Source organism: Aethalodelphis obliquidens, unplaced genomic scaffold (assembly GCF_003676395.1).
Source record: "Aethalodelphis obliquidens isolate GAN/ISIS:26980383/991018 unplaced genomic scaffold, ASM367639v1 scaffold7, whole genome shotgun sequence".
NCBI lineage: Eukaryota > Metazoa > Chordata > Mammalia > Artiodactyla > Delphinidae > Aethalodelphis > Aethalodelphis obliquidens.
The window spans coordinates 52,374,255-52,396,025 of NW_020837951.1; the positions used below are offsets into that span (position 1 = coordinate 52,374,255).

A 21,771-nucleotide genomic window follows, 5' to 3' on the forward strand; every position below is an offset into this window, starting at 1 on the left:
CGGCGGGCCGGAGGCCTGTGACATGCGCAAAGGGGGAGAAGAAAAAAGAGAAAGACCCCCGTACACAAAAAAAAAAAAAAAAAAAAAAATTGAGGTAGCTGACTACTATTATGCCTGTTTTGTAAAAGAGAACTTGAAATTCAGAGGTCAAATAAACTACGTGGTGATTTATTTTTTAATGGCAGATTAACACTGTAAATGGCCATTATTCATTTTAATTGCAGTGAACTTGAAGGGTTCATGCTTGAATTTTTGTTGCTGCTGTGAAAGTCGGGGAAAGTGGGGCATCTCACTGGTCTGCTGGGGTTCATTCAGCATATAATGGTCAAGTTTTACTGCGAAGTCAACGTGTGCCATCTCAGCCAGAAAAAGTTCTTACAGTATGTATTTCAGACTCTTACATGTTTCGTGTATAAATAAAATTATCTTAGCAGACAGAGATGAAAGTGGCCATCATTGATTCTTATCAGCATCCCAAATGAGGTTGCCTTGCAAAGGGGCCTAACAGAACCTAGGAAGGATGGGTGTGTGTGTAAATACACACGAATTACATTTCAGGGTGTCACGCTCTGCTACTAGTTTTTGTTGGTTGGTCTGTTTTGGTTTTGACCAGTTACCTAGCAGTTTGGGTTCAGCTGAATTTAAGAAGCGATCGTTGTCCGTGATTACCTTTGTAACGACCAGTGGACATGGATTTTGGGTTAGAGGGTTGCTCTGCCGGAGTGCTTTTTTGTTGAGGAGCTTCTAGTACTTTGGGTTTTCTTGTAAACACCCTGCTTAAAAGAATTTTTCCTTTGTGGAAACATTGGCTGTCCTTACCAAAGAGGTCATGGAATTGCATCACAGGTAGGCTCTTCTGAGAAGGCAGCTCATGGTATGTCTAGGGTGATAATGTCAAGAGCCAGGTTCCTGTTAAGGCAGTGCCTGGGGCTCACGGGGCTGTAATTGGCCCCTGAAGTTTGTTTTCTCTCTTGTCCTGCACTGATCTGCTTTGGAGCCCCTGCCAGGTCTGACTCTGGGCAGGGACGGTCCCAAGGCTTTTCATTCCAAGTGAGGGCAGCCGCTTGCATCCTAATTCCTTTCCTTGACTCAACGATGCGGAGTTCGCAGAAGCCCAGCAAACACAGCACACTTTTCATCCAACCACTTTTTAAAACAACCTCGACTTTGAATGGTAAACCGCCAGGAATGACAACGAGAAAGATGTTTTCCATGCTTTTCTCAAGTTTCAGGCCAGCCACGTAGAATGTTCACTCTAAGCACAGTGTGGTTTTTATCTGTGGTACAAATCATTTCGTGCACTGTGTAAAGTTGCGCGTCTCAGACCAAGAAGCACGAGGGCTTTGGGTATATTTCACCACCTATCCAGACAACCTTGGCCTCTAAAAAAGAAACTTCTGGTAGATTTATTTCTTTTATCTTCCTTGCTGTTCTTACCTACTCTCTACTCCCCCATCAAGAACAGCAGCACTTGTGTTCCAGTTCTAGAGATGTTGCTACTTCTTGTGGGAGAATTCTCAATTCATTTACAGAGAAAGCTACAGAGAAAACCTTCAGGGTCAGGGGAGACAGTCTGAATCAGCAGACAGACATAAAAAGAACTCTTATCTTAACTATCTCCTGAGCCTTAATCGTTCTCCATAACAGCCAGAAAACTTGAAAACAACAGTTATTCTTAGGGATGTGAACCGGGCCTAACTTTTATTTCTCATATTCCACCTTCGACCTGTACCCCAAAGTCTTTCTGTAAATGCAGAAGAGATAAAGGTCTGCTGGAGATTCAAGATCACCCCACGCTTCCTTATTACGTTTCGTGAAGTTATTTAAGAGGTGTCGTCTAGTGCAGGTTGTGCTTCCCCCCCAAACTCTTTCTGTGACTAGAAAACACAAGTTGCTAGGAAACATTTATTTATTATCTATTTTTACTGCAAGGCCTAGCAGAAATGGCACCTTCTCCACGAAGCCTCCCTTAATTCCCTTTTCTTGCCTCCGCCCTCCAAGCTGTAAGTCCTCTCTCCTGCCCGTGACTAGAGTGGACACTCTAGCTATACCCCTTCTGGTCTTGCAGGAACTTGCATGTTCTTTTTTTTTTTTTTTTTTTTTCCTCACTGCTGTTTATGGATAAGTCCTGTTTCCCTGTCAGAGTTGCAGAGCCCTGGGTAAGCCCTCTGGTCATTTCTGTACATCCTCCATGCCTTGTGCCCAGGGGAGAGCCAGGACAGTTGGGAATAGATGACTAAAACAGGTCCTCTGGATCTTTGATTAAACATCACCGACCTCTTAGGTTCATAACATTGTCTCTGCCTCATATTCTCTCGAGGGCTTTTCTTCACTTCTCTGTCCCTTCGCACATTAACATAGGATCACAGCCGAATCCCAGTCCTCGTGACATCTCCCATCGTTTCCATCTTTGCTTCTGCATCCTCTGCGTCGCACCCCTGTGCATCGTTGCTCAGCCTGAGTGACAGCTCTCCACACTGGTGGATGGCCTGGCTTGCCTGATGGTGCCGTGACTCGGTATTGGGCCAGGAGTGAAGAGATAAAAAACTCTACTCACAGATGTGACTCTGGGCAAGCTCTGTGGTCCCTTCCTGCCCTCCTCCTTTAAATGGGGACGTGACCAAATGTGTCCTCAAGTCAAGTCCCTGAAATGATTGTGAAGCACATGGGGTTGTGTTGAAGTATTACTGCGAGTGTGGGGAGCTTTCAGCTGATTGGAGCGAGACAGGACGGTAGACGTTCTGTCCTGGTTGTCATGGTTGGGCTGGTGACCCTTAAAATTCCATGAAGTTGAACTCCTTTTAATATGCAGATGGGTGTGCTGGGGCTTTCTGTAAAGGGGAGAGGAAGGGAATTGGGGCTGAGGGAGGATGTCTACAGTGGTTGGAGTTGTGGGAAGCTCCAGCGACTTTTATTTTTAAAAAGCGCACACTCCCCGGTTGTAAAGGCAGGGTCAGGACGAAAAAAGACAGGGTGTACTGCTGAAAAATTCTTGGCTAAGAACGCAGCGGCCTGGCCCTCAGGGAGTGCTGGTGTGAGGTGGAGGGAAGCGTTGAGGGGAGGAGAGGGGCCTGGCAGTGCCGGGGTACGGGGAGGTCTGTGTGCCTAACCTCCTTACACACAGACACGTTTTCTTCCTTATATTGGCCATGTAATTATGGAACAGGCCGTTCTTTTTGGTGACAATGTAAAACTTCCCCGCCCCGCCCCCCAACACAAAATAAAAATAGATTTTGAGTGTTATCTTGCGGAGAGACCTGGCACTCCTGCCCTCTCAAGGTTACTGGAGCCATCGCCTCTCCCCCATCCGCCCTGTGCCTGTCCCCACTGTCCCCACCCCATCTGCATCACTTAATTGGTGCCTGGAAGAAAAAAGAAAGGGGTTTGGATTCCTAGGGAGACCGGGAGGGTGGGTGAGGGGAAGCTGAGTTGGCCAATACTGGACTTTCACCCTTAACCACAGGGACTTAGTAATGACCCGCGCCTCTGCCTGAGACTCGCACCTCTTTGTAATTTCCACCCCCGAATTGCTTTACTCTGTGGGAAAGTTTAATCGTGTCTTGGAGCTGCATCGTGAAGTTGCCACCAGAAATGAAGAGGAAGGAATAGGAGGCCAGGACTGTGGCCTCGTCTCTGAGAGGTGCTCCTCTGTGGTACGCTTGGGTGATGGTGCCGTGGCGTGAATCCTGGGATCAGCCCGGGTCCTGCCCTGGAGGTTCACTGATGAGCGCGCCCACACATACGGTTAGAGGAATCGGGAGATGCTGCAAGCCCCGGATAGGCAGATGCAGGGAGCCTTGAGATGCTTCGATTCCAAGCCCAGAGGAAGCTGAGAAACCCCAGAAAAAAAAAAACACGCTTTGCCCGGGAACCCCAGGGTTGGCGACAGCCCTGAGGTGGGCAGAACCCAAGGTCTCTGGGCTCCCAGTCAGAAGCCAGAGGGTCACATTCAAGTTGTGCGGTAGTCCAGGTCCCTTAGCTGTGCGGGATGGGGCAGGTTTGCTCCCTTGTTAAACTGCGCTGTTTCTCTGAGCTGGCTTCTTGTTTACTCGTCTGTGCTGTTTCACGGACACATTCATTAAGTGCATGCTCCTAAAGGTTCTCTTCGTACGAAAAAGTTTCCTATGTAACACGTTCCTATATTAACATTCTTCTTTATGTCCGTATTCTTCCATTTCCTGTCTCATATGTTTCCCCCCTAAGAAGTTTTTAGTAGTTTCCTATAACAAAAAATGATGAGCGTTTCTGTGGGACTGCATACAATTAATTACAACATTCTACGAGACTCCCAGATGAAAGTCATTATATGCACAGAAAGTCGTTGGTATTTTGGGATAATAGATATTAAAATGTAAAACATGAGAAGTAGGACTGCCAGGCTGACTGAGCACTTGTATCTTCATTGTTCAAACTTGTGGTATCTTGCCATCATAGCCATTGAAGCCAATTTCAAGGTAAATCATAACAGGAAGTAAGCAATTTCCTTTTATTCACTAAAAAATAAAGGGGTTTATTAGTTTGCTGATATACATGAAAGAACATTTTAACTTGTAGTACCCCTGAATTGACGTCAGCGTCCTAAATTTAAAATGCTGACTGAACATGGGTGGGTGTGTGTATATGTGAGGGGGTGGAATCCAAAAAAAAAGGTTACTTCCGCCTGCTTTGCTAATCACAAAGAATAAATAATAACATTTGGCTCTCTAGTGAATTCAGGCTATAATTTACTGTCCAAGCTTCCCTGTTGTTTTAGAAATCACTTGAACTGTGTTCTCTTAGTCCCATCTTGTATCAGCAAAACAGTTTGAGTGATCCCTTGCTTATAATCATTCCAAAGCAGCCTTTCATCCCTTCCTGTTCTAGCCCTAATTCATTTATCAGATTGGCCAAATTCTTGCCTCCACTTTTCAGATTTCTTTGTTTGAACATACCTCAAACCCTGATTGCTCTCTTAATTTTTTTATTTTTTAATAATTGACTCTATTAATAGTTTGCCCTTGCAACTTTGTCTACACTTCATTCAGATCTTTTCTGAGCACTTACTCCATGCTGGTTGGAGGCGCTGGGGATACAGGAGCGAAGAAGGGCCAGACCTCACCCTCACGGCCCTCACATTCTAGAGATTCCTCGAGAGGTGACGGTAGTTAGCTAAGAATGGAAGTAACGTGGGTTTTTTGTTTTTTTCATTTAATTTTCCCTCTAACCTCTCATTTCACTATGGAAAGAGCCCTGCTGTGGGTGACCCGGCCCCTATGGTCTAATTTCTTCCCTGCCACTAATCAGTGGGTAAGCAAGTCCACTTAGGATTCTGTGAGTTCGGCATCAGAAGAGGTTTTGTGTGTACAGGTGTGTGCCCCCAGATGACATAATATATCACCATGACTACCCTGGGATCATTCATCTCCATCAAAATTCAGAAAACAGCTTATTTACTCATTTTGGCTGATATCCAAGATCCAGTCGTACCCACCCCATGAGGCAGGTCCCCGGTGGGGATGCCAAGAAGTCTTGGCACATGGGTGATGGAATACTGCTTTGCCGGAGAACCGGAATTTTCATACCACGTCTCTGGTGGGCCCCGATCCAGGAGTCATGGTTGATGTCTCGTGTGAGTCTTGGACCCCAGAGAGGCCCGGGATGAATCCCTGCCCTCCACTGTCCACATGGTCTTTAATTAATTACCTGGTGGTAGGACCACATCTTAACCTGCCCTTCTGTTCGTTTCTGCTGGAGTGGAGGTGGCAGGGCCCGGGGAGTAAGGCTCAGTAAGAGAGGCTGCTTGTTGTGCCAGGCACAGAGCTATGGCTTTACGCGTACCATCACATTTTAGTCTCAGTGCGTCATTGCCTATGCGGCTGTGTGAACCCGTATTTGTCTGACTGCCATTAACCTCTTCTTTTCCCGTGATTGGCAATTCCCTTTCATCCTCAGTTTATGAAATTGTACTTGCTCCCCCTTTTAACTCTCTAGAATTCTGTGAAGTTTGAATGCTTATTGACTTATGCAAGTGGGTCTTGGTTGGGTATTTCTTGAGGAGGTGTATATTTTAATGGCTTTGGGGGGTTAATGCCTTGTAAGGTGCCCAAGTAATGAAGAGCATCTGTTGGCTTCAGTAATAAATTTTAAGCTTGTTTAGAATTCTCCTTATGTCTTACATTTGAGTTTCTCCAGTGAGCCTTTTTTTGGATCTTAGATGATTTATATCTTTCCGGGGAATCATTTTAAATAAGAGGTCTTCATAAAGACTAGGGCAGAGGGATATATATCACACTCTCTCAAACATCCGGGCTAGACAGGGCAGTTCTGTTTGATGTTTGTTACGGAAATGGCACCATTAATACTAACAACTGTTTTATTCTGATCGTAACATCATGTTTAAAACATTCCTTTCTCTTCTTTCCAACTCAGTATCACTGTACTGACTGGCAGAGTCAGGAGAAGTAGATGTCCACGCCCACAGACCCTGGTGCGATGCCCCACCCAGGGCCTTCGCCAGGGCCGGGACCCTCTCCTGGACCAATTCTTGGGCCCAGTCCAGGACCTGGACCATCCCCAGGTTCCGTCCACAGTATGATGGGGCCAAGTCCTGGGCCTCCAAGTGTCTCACACCCTATGCCGTCGATGGGGTCTGCTGACTTCCCGCAGGAAGGCATGCATCAAATGCATAAGGTAAGAGTTCATTCTCCCATCCATCCATCCATCTTCTGAGTCATGGATGGCTAATAATCACTGATAACCCCCCTCTCTTTTTTCTACTATTGTTTACAAGAGAATCAAGCTAGGTCTTTCTCTTACCTTGTACATTATTGAAAACATACATTCTAAGGCTCTTTTATTGTTACAGATGTTGCCCCAGTCAGGGAGATCTGATCTTGGCTTTTTAAAAAGTGTTAGCTACAATATGCAGCTCTCTCTCCCTCTCTCTCTTTTTTTATTTTTATTTTTGGGCCACGCCACGTGGCATGCGGAACTTCCCTGACCAGGGATCAAACCCATGCCCTCTGCATTATTGGAAGCATAGTGTCTTAACCACTGGACCACCAGGGAAGTTCTACAATATGCAGTCTGACAGATCCTATGAATTGTGGGTTGCAGGTATTTTGGCTTGGCAAATAAGTATATTAGTGAATAAGTCTTGCTTTTTTCCCCCAACTATGTATGTTAAGTACCGTATATCATCCATGAATGAACGTATTGAAAATTATTCTTCCCTAAAAAGATCCCGTAGGTCCCAAAGAATAAAAGGAAAATGAGTCCTTTCCTAAAGGATTTTTTCAAAAAATGTTCGATTGAAATAAAGTAGTTTTTAGGGAATTGCTAAAAATGCACTTTGCTCTCTGTCTGTGAAGTGGCTTTATTCTGGTTTTGGAAGAGGGCTCTGATTTTGCAGAACCCAGGGCCAGTTGTTTGTTTCTGGACGAAGGTTATAATAATCTTCCATTTATGAGATTCGGGTTGTTGCTGTTGGGATGAGCATAACGGTATGACGTGGGCATTATGCCTTTGCAGGAGATGCAAAGAAGAGAGAATGGCCTTTTGAGAAAGCAAACATGATCCTCTGTGACAGTTTGCTCTGAGAGGTAGCGGTAGCCATAGAAAATCTATGGGACCATTGTGTATTACCTGAAGGTTAGGCCTGAAGAGATGTGTAGAGGTTTTACATCTTTTCCGGGTGACATCACAGGTGGACAGGGTGGTGGAGATGCCTCTTGATGTTAAGCAGGCAAGCTGTGGGAGATACTGGTTTGAAACAGAAAGGTTACCGCAGAAAAGAGCAATTCTTCCCTTTAATTGTGTAGGACTGGAGGTCAGTTTGGGTTTTTTTGTTCTTGTTTTTTTTAATTTGGGGCTGCATTGGGTCTTCGTTGCTGCACACGGGCTTTCTCTAGTTGCGGTGAGCGGGGGCTACTCTTCGTTGCGATGCGCGGGCTTCTCGTTGCGGCGGCTTCTCTTGTTGTGGAGCACAGGCTCTAGGTGCACAGGCTTCAGTAGCTGTGGCACACGGGCTCAGTAGCTGTGGCTCGCGGGCTCTAGGCACAGGCTCAGTAGTTGTAGCACACGGGCTTAGTTGCTCCGCGGCATGTGGGATCTTCCCAGACCAGGGCTCGAACTGTGTCCTCTGCATTGGCAGGCAGATTCTTAACCACTGCACCACCAGGGAAGTCCCTGGAGGTCAGTTTTAAGGTAAGGCATTGCAGCCCAGAAGGGAAGATTCATGTTTTGCAAATTTTGTTATTTGATGATTTTCAAATCAGAAAATTAATATATGCTTATTTTGAAAAGTAACACCATATTGACATAAATAAAAGAAGTGGTTCACCCCCGGTAACAGCTTATTATATATGCTTTTTACACCTTACTTTTCTCCATCTTCAGTAAAAATACCATCTAAGCACAGGTATGCATATTCAGGTATGATTTAAAAAATTTTCCCTTTTACCATAATAGCATCGTATCATCACTGTTAATTACTCTGAAACAACATCTTTTTCATTTAACAACATATCATGGATAGCCCTATAATATCCCCAAGTTCTCTCCCTGCTTTTTTGATTTCTTTTAAACACATTTTTAGCTTGTCAGGTATGTAGAGAAATAAAGTTGCTCGTTTTCCATATCACATTCTTTAGGAGACATATTGAACAGATAGACATATCGAAGTCATTAAATCATCTTGTGTTCATATTAATTTGGGAAGTATATTATAGACCGGATCTGTCACTTGTTAACCTTAGTCCAAGCGGGTTAAATAATTTCAGAAGGGTTTAAGGATGTTTCACCTCCAAAATGAAAGATTTGAAGGAAAATATTTAGCTCACCTCTATTACTGTTTAAGCATTTAAAAGTTAAACGTATGCATGAGTGTATTGGGTTAATGTTATGTTTTTGCCCCGGGTTGTTTTTATGTATAAGTGTATCTTCTGATCCCTTCTGTTCCGTTATCTAGCATCTTTGTCACATTTTCTCCTATTCTCTGCCCCCATCAATGCTCTTTTTCGTTTTGTTTTGCTCTCATTCTGCAAGTTTTGCATTTTCTCATCCTGCTTTTCTGCAGCCCGCAGTCCCTCAGATAATTCCCTGGGTGAGGACATGGTGAAGTGCCTGGAGTTCACACCTGCTGACCAGATGCCTTCACTTTCTGAGAATCTTTTTATAGGCAGCTCTATTCCTTGTCTTTCTCCTCCGTCTCCCTCTGAGCTTCAGCTCTTTGCTTTTCAACATTACTGGAAATAAATAAACAAGTGGCCTAAATACATCTGCTGTGTTGCTTTGATTTCCTCTCTATTATTACTATTTAACAGACTCAGAGACACTCTTTATACCAAATTCTTCCCATTTTTCTTCTGAACATCCTCTTTATGGTAAATTTCTCCTCTTTTCAAGTGCATGCTTTTGACTCTGCAGAAATTAACTTTCCTTTCTCCAAAACTGCAAACACTCATACTTTCTTGCTTGAAGTCATTTGGTTTCTATAAACTCCTGGAAATATTCCTTTCAGGCTGTTTTGAAAATTGCTATTCCAGTTTGGGGAGGAATAGACTTTTCCTTTCTCAAACACATGCTCCATTGCCCAATTCTGGATTGGATTAGTGTCAATTCAATGGCTATTTATTGTGTGTCTGTTGTGTACAAGGCCTCAAGTCCTGTTTCCAGCCCCTGTGTTCTTTATTTTTTTCCAAACTCTGCCGTTAACCTTTTTCTGTCTTCCTCCCTCTGTAGTATAGCTTCATCTGTTTCACCCTCTTTCCCGTTCAGTATTTACCCCCATTCACCGCTCTACCCTGTCTGTCCCTCTTTTCCCAACTGCCTTGGAACTTTCTGCTTTCAACTTTTAAACTTTCCATGGTTCCTTCCCCTCTGATGAAAAAAAGCTACCAAAAAATAGATCATCACAGACGTTTCAAAGAGTCTTCCTTCCTTCATTCAGACTTTGGACTAGCTTCAACCTACGGCAGGTTTCAGGACTTACGTAAGAGGGTATGGAAGAATAGTTTATATTTGTCTACCTTGTGAACAGAACTTCATTTTTATTTTGCAGGTTTTGACATGACCAAAAACATTTCAACTGTTTAAAGCCTTAACTTTTGACTTCACAGGTAGTTTTGCTGATCCTGTTGGTGTAGTTTTTTTATTTTATTTTTTGTCCCATCTATGAAATCTATGTAAATAGTAATATATGTAAAATAAATGTCAAAATATATGACTATCATATGGGTAATAGATGATTGCGCCACAATTTTGAAGACTTTTTAGGAAGGGGTCTTAAAACACCAGATAGAAATATTATGCCTTAAAGAGACGTCTGACTGATATTCTGTAAATGTTTCAGCCCATTGATGGTATGCACGACAAGGGGGTTGTGGAAGATATCCACTGTGGATCCATGAAGGGCACCACTATGCGACCTCCTCACCCAGGAATGGGCCCTCCCCAGAGTCCGATGGACCAACACAGCCAAGGTTTGTGTCTGCTACATACCTGATTTTGGCTCTGTACCACAGTCTTTCATCATTCCTGTTGGTTATTTTAATTATGACTTCCAGAGAACGTGTTTAAGGAGGATGGAGTCCAGCCAGTTTCTTTTCCCTGTAGAAATCTCCCCTTATCCCCACCAACACAACTTTATGGTTGATGTGGGCAGTTTTCTTTGCAAAATCCTAGTAGTTTTACTGGCCACCATGTGTCCAGGCACTCTGCAGAGTGCTTTGTGTACTTCATGCAGAATCTTTACCCTGAACTTGTGAGATGAATTATATTACCCCAGTTTTATAGATGGAGACGCTAAAGCTCAGAGAATTTACTTTGTTTTCTTAAGTTTGCACATCCGGTAAGTGACAGGGCCAGAAGGAGACTCCAGGTCTGCCTCCCAGTAACAGCGTAGATGTGAAGGTAAGATGAGCCACCCGTGTCCCTTGAATTGTACACTCCTACTTTGTAAGGTGGCTTTTTCTGGCAGTGGAATAACCTGTCATTGCTGGTGGGTGGCTCTCTTAGTCTCTTAGGGCTGCTGTAACAAATTACCGCAAGCTGGGTAGCTTAAAACGATAGAAAAGTATTCTCTCAAAGTTCCGGAGGCCAGAAATCTGAAATCAAGGTATTAGCAGGGCTGTGATCTCTCTGAAGTTTTTAAGGAAGAATCCTTCTTTGCCTCTTTCTAGCTTCTGGTGGTTGCCAGCAATATTTGACATTCCTTGGCTTCTAGATCTGTCATTCCAATCTCCGTCTTGCTCTCCACATGACATTTTGCCTGTGTGTCTGTGTGTGTGTCCAGAGTTCCCTCTTCCTATAAGGGCACCAGTCATTGGATTAGAGTCTACCCTAATCCAGTGTGACCTCATCTTCACTTGATTACATCTGCAAAGATCCTATTTCCAAATAAGGTCACATTCACAGGTACCAGGGGTTAGGGTTTCAACATTTCTTTGTAGAGGACACAGTTCAACCCACAATAATGGCCAAATCAATGTATGGTAGATTTCTCTTCTTCTGGGTGCCTTTTCTCCTCATTATTGAAGGCATATTAAAGATGTCTCAGGGGCTTCCCTGGTGGTGCAGTGGTTAAGAATCCACCTGCCAATGCAGGGGACACGGGTTCGAGCTCTGGTCCTAGAGGATCCCACATGCTGCGGAGCAGCTAAGCCCGTGCGCCACAACTACTGAGCCTGCACTCTAGAGCCCGCGAGCCACAACTACTGAGGCCGCGAGCCACGACTAATGAGCCCACACGCCTAGAGCCCATGCTCCACACCAAGAGAAGCCACTGCAATGAGAAGCCCGCGTACCACAATGAAGTGTAGCTCCCGCTCGCCACAATTAGACAAAGCCCGCGAGCAGCAACGGAGACCCAATGCAGCCAAATAAATAAATAGAATAATAAAGATACCTCAAAGTCTTTTGGATGCAATGTAACCTCTTTTCAGAACCTCTTTCATTATATGGACATTTCAGCATGCCAAGGGCATGACTTATCCAGCACTAATTAATGTGCTGATATTCTAATTCAAAGTTTATGCTTTATGTGTTGTTGTATATACTTTTTTGTAATTGAATGTATGTGAGTTTTTTTCTCCATCCATGATCAGACATCCGTCAACCCAAGGGAAGATTTTTGACTGTGAGGGTTTAGAGAAATGTATTTGCTTTTAAATACATACATATATTTATATAAAAGCAAGTCATGGAGGCATAGGAGTGCATCTTTACTAATATTCGGGCAGGTTTTTGAAGATCCTGGACTCTGATCTGAATTTTGATGGCAGGCAGGCGTAAGTTTTGCAAATGACTTGTAAAATCTTGACCATGTTAGAAAAGCAGGCTGAATCATTGGGACTTCTTGAGGTACAGGAAGAAAAGAATTTGACCCATTCAGTGTTAAGAATGAATTGAGAGGACACTTCCAGGTTTATCATTTAAATTCTAAAGGGCCAGGTGTGTTCACAGAGCTAATGTAGATCTCATTTTAATACCTGGGAGGTATAGATGAGTTATATTCAGTGATTCTCAGAGCTAGTGGTGGCTCTGTCTGCTCCCGGCTTTGCAGTACCTCTAGTAGTGGGGCCCTAGGAAGACTCCAAAGGAAAACACTTGAAATGCGTGAATTATAAGTGAGCATTTTTACTTTTATGTATCTTAAAATTTCTTTCATAGCTCAGTTCCTTTCTTCAACTTCTAGAATGATGATTTTTTCCTGGAATCTCCAATACTTGGCACAATGTCTAGTACATAATTGGAAATTGAGTAAATTTTGTTCAAGTAGGTAGAGAAGTGAATTTATGTATTCAAAAGTGAACACTTTTAAATAGATCTTAATTTTTATATAATTTCTGTAAGTTATAATTACTTTGGAATGCAGAAGTCTGCATTAAGTTAGATGGAATCAGAACTAGCACGTAATATTTTTCGCTATAATAGTAAAGTGCCTTGTAAGCTGGGGAATTAGTGATTTAAAATATGTCTTTGAATAAAGTAGTATTGGTATAATGCAGTCTTAGTCTATATAATTATCTAAAAAGAATTCAAACTCCATAGTAGCATATATCTTTAAAAACCCCGTCGTAGGAAGCCATTTATAAACACACAGGTACAGAGAGGTGTGGTATTGATCGGAAGACTGCCAGCTTTAACTACCTAGCAACCTATTAGGTTATTTTAAGGTATTGGTTGAGAAGCAAAACCATTTCCTTCAATAAATACTGAATTGTGTACCTTATGGTCCCAATGATAACGTTGTTTATTTTTAGTCCATTGGCTAGAAAAAGCCTTTAAAGGCAAATATATAATATTTAATGTTTGTATGTGTGTGTGTGAAGAGAAAATTCATATAAAATTGGCACTTAAAAATTCAAGTTTATTAAAAGGAGAGAGGTGATTGCCTCTCTCTGAGGCAAGGTGCAACTAGGGAGATAATGGCCCTTGAAGATGAGGGAAGGAAAACTGCCAGTTTTTGACTACTTTTTTTTAAAATGAGCAAATCAAACCAGATTTCAAAAAAAGAGCAGATTCTGCATCAACACAGTCATCCTACAGACAAAGGTATTTCACTCTCAGGCAATTTCTTCACTGTTTTCTCAACTGAAGATAATTATGAAAATATGTTGTATCATTTAGATTCTGATTTTCCTGAAGTTTTATGGAATGCAAGTCATGTCATTAAAAAAAAGAAACCTCTCTCTCGTTAGCTGAAACACTGTCACATTTTTAATGTCATACTGTGATAGAATGATTCTATTAACATCCCCTATAAATTCTAGGCAACAAATTTTCCCACCCCCAGTTTCTTCTTCTTTCCACACTCGAGGGAGAATTTTGTTGTATTGATTAATTCTGGAAAATGATTTTTATTCCACTCTTAGTTTCTTAGCAAACGCGAGGTAAAATGAATTACTGTACTTCATGTAACTGTCTCATCTTCGTAACTTTGCCTTGCCAGGAGTTCATAGCTGAAAAGAGCAGATTTGATGAACAGCGTTGCACAGTTGCCTTTAGATTGGATCGTCTGATGTTTTGGTCTGTTGTATTAGGCATCCTGTGATTTAACATGGGTAAACTATAATTGATGATGCCCTCAGGAAGGAGGATGGACTAGAAGGCAGGAGACATGACCCATTTTAACACCTGGTTGTATCCCTTCTACCATGAAAATGTCAGTAACTATAGTAGGAAGTTTTTCCTCCAGTGGTAGATGCAGGGTTGGTCAAAAAGGTGTTAGGAAGGTGCTTTCCTAATGAACAAACTACCATTTTGCACCAGCATTACAAATAGGAGGTGAATGTTAACCTCAGTAAGAAGGAAGAATGTTAATGATGAAGTTAAGTGTATGTTATTGATATTCTCTAAATGTTCATTGTTATAAATAACAACATCCTGGGATTTAAATTTCTGCTTGTCTTGCAAGCTGATTTCAGGGGCATTTTCTTGGCTAACTTTTATGTCCAACTAGAATCCTAATGGCTGCGCGATTTTTGTGCTCCCTTATAGAGTAGGGATTTGGGGAATGAGTTAGCAGTTTTTCCATTTCTCTTCAGGGCAGGATTACTCTGAATGGAGTTCTACAATTCACCAATTGATAGAACAAAACCTACTCTTGTCTTAGAGGATCAGGCTAAATTTGTTTCCCTCTCCAAATGGCAGTTTGAGGTAAAAGTAACTGTATCCTTTATTTTCTCTAGTCTTGTGGATGACGATGATGAGTCCCCAGGCAATGTGGGTCAGATATTCCTGGGCCGCTGTGATTCCACATAGATGCATAGAGCTGTCTTGGCTCCAATGTGACAAGGGTTCACACACACAGCAGGTGCCTAATAAACACCCATGTGATGACCTTTAAAATAAGTGTGATGCAGGTGCATTTATTAAAGGCAAAGCCCTTTAATCTAATGTTTTACTTGTGTCTTAGGACACCTCTGAGTTGATGAATTACACTCAGTTTGAATTGAAGATGACCTTTTGGACTACAGTAGGCCACTCTGTCCTCTCCTTCCCCTGGATTTCCCTTCAGCAATGCTCGGTCGTGTGTTTTTCTAGGCATTCTCTGTCCGGGCTGTACAGTTCATCTCTTGAAATAAGTTCCTTGAAATTTTTGTGCATGTTGACTTCTCTTTCTTAAGTAAAGTCTTCTTAACTTTCCCATTTAGATCTCTTGTAACCGAAGCAGATTACTCTCATTTTTATATTGTATCGTAAATGGTTCTAGAAGATTTTTGAAACTTTCAAGCCTTTAATTTATTTTTATAAAACCAAATTAATATTAGACCATGGAAAGAGCATACGCCTTGGAATCAGACAAACCTTCGTTTGAATCTTGGAGCTACCAAGATCTGATTGTGTGACCTGGGGTAACTCGCTGAGCTTCCCTTTCCTCATTTTAAAAAATGAGGTGACAGTACATATCTTCTGGGGATGTGGTGAGGACTGTAGAAAACATGTATACTCCACTCACTTCCCTCTAATTCTTCTTACCATTTCTGTGCTCCCACCAGCCTTATGTCCACTGGCCAGTCTACCATCTCACCTTCAGTCTACTTGAGTCCGCCTTACTCACACATGGCAAAGTCCCCGGGGACTAAGGATCCCCAGAGTCATAACCAGTGACCAGTGATGGAGTGTAAATACCCCAGCTCCTTCCCTGGGATAATTTGGAGGCAAGTTATGTGCCTTTTATCCCAGAACTTGTGCATGAGATTAATCTTCAGGTACCCACTACAGCAACTGGCTTAATCATGCACCCATTACTGGCTGCCGTCCCTTCCGCATAGCACCTTTCCACACCCCTGCCAGTGCCCCTGTGCCTTCCAGATAAATCAGCTCCGCTCAATCCTTCCCTCAGTCTCTGTTTCCAGTGAGAACTCAGCTAAAATAGTATGTACGGTGCCTTGCTTAGTGCCTACAACAATGGAGGCCCTCAATCATGGCAAATTATTCATAAAGTGCATTATAATAAACCAGGTAATATCCCCATGAGAGACTCATTCCCCACTGCAACAGAGCAGCCACCTTCAGGTTCTGTTCTCCAGGTCGGGCTGCTTTTAATGTATAATACTTTCCCCTGGTGCCCTTCCTTTAGGTGTACGACAGCCACTACCAGTTTACTTTCTAGGACACATATGGCTGTCCATCACTTGAGATGTGGTTAGTCCCAGTGGAGACAGCGTCGTAACTGAATAGGAAGAAAAGAACATAAAATCTCTCTTTCATAATTGTTATACTTTGAAATGATAATATTTGGGGTATGTCGATTTAAATTATATGTTATTAAAATTACTTTTGCCTGTTTCTTTAAATTATGTATACATTTGATATATATAAGTTTTAAGTTATATAAAAGCCCATAATTATTAAGTTACCTATGCTTTCGATGTCTGTCCATCAGTGCTGTTCTAGAAAATCATCAAAACGTTCGGGAATGCTTCTCCTTCAGGGTCGCGGGGGGCAGCCTGTGACCTCTCCTTTTGTGTTTCATTCTAGGCTACATGTCGCCGCACCCGTCTCCGCTGGGAGCCCCCGAGCACGTCTCCAGCCCTATATTGGGAAGTGGCCCAACCGCACCGCAGATGCCACCAAGCCAGCCAGGGACCCTCATCCCAGGCGACCCGCAGGCGATGAGCCAGCCCAACAGGGGGCCCTCGCCTTTCAGTCCCGTCCAGCTGCATCAGCTGCGAGCTCAGATTTTAGCTTACAAAATGCTGGCCCGGGGCCAGCCCCTCCCGGAAACGCTGCAGCTCGCGGTCCAGGGGAAAAGGACGTTGCCGGGCATGCAGCAGCAGCAGGCGGCGCCTCAGCCGCAGCCGCCGCCGCAGCCGCAGCCACCGCCGCCGCCGCAGCAGCAGGCCCTTGTCAACTACAGCAGGCCATCTGGTAGGTTCATAGGCAACCAAAGGAATAACGTGATGGTCCACCTCGGACGAGAAGGACTGCTAACTGCACAGAAGTGCTGGGCTGGTGGTATCGGCCCAGGGCTGACGTAGCCTTCTGTTGCACCTCCCTGGCTCCCTTGTCTTTGCTCCACTTAGCTGGCCACGCTTCTCGGTCTCCTCTGCCTACGTCCTAGAGCAGTGCTTCTTAAACTTTGCAGACTCTGGCACAAGCCGTGGCTATAAGCACAAAGCCCCATGATTTCGCATTCTCTTTCAAGCGGTGCGAGGTTTGTCGGAAGCCCATCTACACACACCCCAGGTTAGGAACCCCTACACCCCGTGCGTTCTGTTGCCAACACGCACGTCTCGAATCTGCTCTCCTTGAGCTATGTCGTGTCTGTTTATTTATTTATTTATTTATGTCTGTCCCTTTTTGTGAAAAGCATCGGGGGAGGCTTCCGAAGAAGCATACCTGCGGTAAAGGAATTACCAAGTAGAAAATCAGAGACAAAGGGAAGTAGAAATCAAGGTCAGGGAGGTTGGCAGTGTGGGTGGGGGGGAGCTACAGGAGCTGCTGCATCTGAGCTTCCAAGGTGACTCGAGTTTCCTGGCAGTCAGGAAAGGAGACAGGGTCAGGTGCCTGATACTCACCACTCGGAAGGAAGTTGCTTACCAGTTTCTCAGTGGACACAGAGTCTTTTCTAGCATGAGAGTATAAAGTAGCTTTCCCAGGTGGGAACTTTTTAAAAAATTATTGTTATTATTATTGTAAGGGGCACTGCATGGTAGAGGCATTGGTAACATTTGTTCATAACAAAGAGAGTAACAGAATCCACATGGCCTATTTCCCATGTGCCCTGGCATCAGATCTGAAGCTATGACATTATATAATGGGTTGAGAGGAGGTAGTCCTTTGTACGACCTTCTGGTGGTCTGGCTTGATCCCACGGATAGAATTCAGAGCTCCAAGGGGCTCTAGGGTGATCGTCCATGAATGTTGTTTTCTCTGGGAAGGTTTTGGTTAGCAACTAGATAAGCACAGAGTTGATGGTTCTATTCTACCACAGTTTTGAATTCCAGAGAATTTGAATCTTAGGGAATTTGAATTCCAGGGTGCTTCCTTGTCCTTGACACCCTTTCCTGTGAATGGTTCCCTCTCATTTGGGCAGGCCCTGACAGCTGATCATTGCAACTAGTTTGGGATATCGGTCTTCTTCTTAGGTTTTGGGACTTAGACGAAGGGAAAGAGTTCAGATGATTATTATTATTTTTATTATTCTACCTTCTGAGTTTGTAAATGTTTCTTTTCTGGTAGAGGAAACTCTTAAGGGTTGCCTACTAGAAGGATAAACGCATCTTGTTAATAGTAGATGGAGCCTTAGGAATGGTTTTTTTAAAAGAGCAAGAAAGTATCGCGGCATCTCTAGGTCTCTGTGTGTTCACCACGATGCTCTGGTAGGTGGAGGACCCCATGGGACCAAAAATCAGAGACGGAAAATGTTGTACAGGAAAACCATGCATAAAATGCTAGTTTGAACACTCAAGTGTGTTCAGAGGCTTTAAAACTGTAAAAACTAGCTCTCAGGAATGCAGCCAGAGAGAAGCAAAAATGTCTGTATGTCTATGCATGTGTGTAGCTTGTGCTTACTGAGTGCCTGCTAGCTTACCTTGTACTCCACGCTCAGTAGTAATAAGTACCTTGCACGTGTGGCACATCTCGGGTATGGAGAGTCAGGATTCAATGCCAGCAGTCTGACTGGAGAGCCCATGGCCTTATCCCCTTCCCCATCCTGGCTCCTTCGTGACCAATAGGCTCATGACAAGGGAAAGGCTCTTTCCCAAGCTCTGTGTACCAAGTGCGGGCATTTCACTCCTGTGCATAGGAAGGAAAAGGATCTCTGCTCCTTTCTGAGAGCCTTTTTATTCATACTCTAGACACGGTGTCAGCAACATTGGTGACCTTGATATCCTGCATCTCAGTATATGAGGAGCATTAACTAAAGGAGGTCCCAGTAGAGGCTGAATGGTCATAGTCAGATTGTTGGTAGTTTAAGATGGAAGGAGCGAAATCTGCGCCTCCCAAAAGGTAATCGTGAGGGACCATGTCACACAGGCACACTTCCCCGTGCATCGCAGCTTGTCCTGGGGTATGCCCTCATCATGGACCTCAGCGAGGCTTGTTATTTTTAAAAATGACCTACGAGGGCTTCCCTGGTGGCGCAGTGGTTGGGAGTCCGCCTGCCGATGCAGGGGACACGGGTTCGTGCCCCGGTCCGGGAAGATCCCACATGCCGCGGAGCGGCTAGGCCCGTGAGCCATGGCCGCTGAGCCTGCGCGTCTGGAGCCTGTGCTCCGCAACGGGAGAGGCCACAACAGTGAGAGGCTCGCGTACCGATGAAAAAAACAAAAAACAACAGCAACAACAAAAAATGACCTACGCACAATAGGAAGTTTCCAGGGTATTGTTCAAGAAGGCAGCAAGCTAAGTGATTTCGTTTGAGAAACCCTTTCAGCCAAAGTCACCACAGTGAGATCAGATGACGTAGTAAAACTTAAAGGATGGATTTTCAGTTAGCCGGACACTTGTGTGTAACAAATACTTCACATCCTGACCAACACAACCCTGGGTGCCTTTTCTGGATCATTTCCAGAGAAGAGGGCTCCATTTTTTTTTTTTTTTTTTTACCCAGTGCATACATCTTCCCTGCCAGGGTCCTGTCATTAGGGGGAACTTGTTTTGTTACTCACTGCTCCTGTCTTTTGTATTTCCAGCAGTCATTAGAAATGCAAATATTTGGGCGGATAGTGCCAGAGTGGGCAAAGAGGCTATGGATAAAGGAGGAAAGAGGATACTTTCTTCAAATAGAGCAGACTCATTCCTGCCACTGGGAGGGGGAGGTTACATTGCTCATCTTGTCCCCAAATCTCAGATTTCACAGGGAGATGATGACCTTACTTGACAAAGACACATTTTTTTTTTGCATGGGTATTTCGGACAAGTCCAAGGAAGACACCAAAAAAGGTTTTTTAAGTTAATATTACTTGTATTAATTGTTTATCCCCCTCCTTTTCTTAAATAAAGCAATATAATTGCTTATAAATGCCTCTGCTAATATTTCAGGAAAAAATCAATTTAAGTATGTCAGCTTCACGGGTGGTAGCTATGATTCCATTTTTCTCTTGTCCCATTTGCGGGTGTCATTCATGTGTGAAGAGAATCTTTTTGGCTGGGGTGATCTGCCTCAAACCTACTCCAAATTTATCATTCACCACAAGTGCCACCACCAGAGAATTACAGTTTGACTGGCGGAAGTGTGCACTGAAGAAGTAAATAACTCTGGTCCTTGCCTACTATGGGCTTCACTCAAATCAAACCCAGCGTTTTTCTTTTAATTTTGATTCATTTTTCTTTTTAGAGACTAAAGCAAAGTTCAAAATAGGAACTGAAAAGTTTTGGGTTTTTTTGAGGTGGGTAGGGAAGCCTTCATGGTAGAAAGTGAGAGATTTATTGGTGATTTTTTTCATTGCTTGTGCCTCTCCTGCTTCCCCCTCTCCTTGTTTTAGTTATCTAAAATTTCTTCGTATGCTTCATTTAAGCATCATTATTACATTTCTTTTTTTCAGCCTCTGGAAACCACTTAAATCCTGTCTAATGCACAGACGGTTATTTGCATAAACATCCTTCTGTGCAGAGGGTAAAGTGGGAACTCTGTACAGAAATTCTGTACATATGAGACTTAGGTAATTTAATAAGTTTGTTTACCTGTTTCTTAAATTCAGGCATCTAATAAAGATCCCTCCCCCCCAACACTTAGCTGCAGTGGGACACCCCTCAGGAGAGTCAGGGCGTATACCTACCTTGACTTCTAAAGTGAGGACCGACGGGAAAACAGACACATTTTGTACCTCTGACAATTCAGCCTAAGTTGTTTATATTGGCGAGGGAATAGGAGATAAGCTAAAGAATGTAATTTGTCCTCCATCTGAAGATATCAGGGCGTGAGTCCTTATCGTTTTGCAGACCATGAGTGTCTGTTGTCGAGATGCTTTCTGTTGATACAGAGAAAATCCATTCAGGCAACTCAACTGCCTGAAGGACAGGCAGAACACCTCATGGTTAGGTAGTTGTGTTCTGGGCATGTCTAATTTTAGCAAGCTGCAGTCAGTCCCCTAGCCTCTGTAAAGAGAAGTTTCTGTAATCTGTTGGAGGGAGGATAAAATCGACCCAGGCAGTAAATGAACTTGTAGTTTTTAGTTAGAAAGGAGTTTGCTTGTGACTGATGGGGGATTAGCAGGAAGCACATGGCAAGCCGACTTATCTGAGTGTTTGTGCTGAGTTGTATTAAACTGTGGAAACATTTTGAAGTTTGCTCTAGAAGAGTGCACTTCCACATTTGCCGGCTAATACAGTACCAGATTTCCTTGAAAGCCTTTCTTTTGCTGTGGAGCTTTTCTGGAAAGCTGAGTGATTAAACTAGGCTTCTTTACCTTGGTGTCCTTGGTGGCAGTAAATATGACCAGAGCTGAGGGTTGGGCGCATAGCCACATTGTCTCATTGAATCCTCACTAGCACCCTGTGAGGTGAGTACTGTACTGTTATTATCCCCATCCTACTGACGAGGAGACTGAAGCACCAGGGGCTAAGTAACTTGCTGAGGCTCACACAGCCCGTAGGTGAAACTTATCAGTTATTTTGGAAAGACACAAGGTGCACCTTATATCTTTTGGAGTCGTAGTCCTTTTGGAATTGGAGATTTGAATATCCAAGTCCACGTTTGGGTCTCTCTGGCTTCTCAATTTTAAGGGTCCTTCAACCGCATAAGGATGTCTCTGTATTAATGGATTAAAGAAGCCTAGCTGTGTGTATGCATCAGATCTAGTTCACAGTCATGGGCTGAAAGTGGCTAGATTTGGAACC

General features: G+C 43.6%; 1 protein-coding gene across 5 annotated transcripts in view; it reads left to right on the forward strand.

The window, feature by feature from the left end:
* SMARCA2 (SWI/SNF related BAF chromatin remodeling complex subunit ATPase 2) overlaps positions 1-21,771 on the forward strand; it is a 172,896-nt gene that overhangs the window by 7,487 nt on the left and 143,638 nt on the right. For 4 of the 5 annotated variants that reach the window (XM_027105759.1, XM_027105760.1, XM_027105758.1 and 1 more), the window contains 3 exons: positions 6,409-6,669; positions 10,331-10,460; positions 16,465-16,854. In XM_027105759.1, the coding sequence (XP_026961560.1) occupies positions 6,445-6,669; positions 10,331-10,460; positions 16,465-16,854 (745 nt within the window). In that variant the 5' untranslated portion in view covers positions 6,409-6,444. Of the gene's footprint in view, positions 1-6,408; positions 6,670-10,330; positions 10,461-16,464; positions 16,855-21,771 lie in introns of those variants that run through there. The other variant, XM_027105762.1, reaches the window with a different exon arrangement.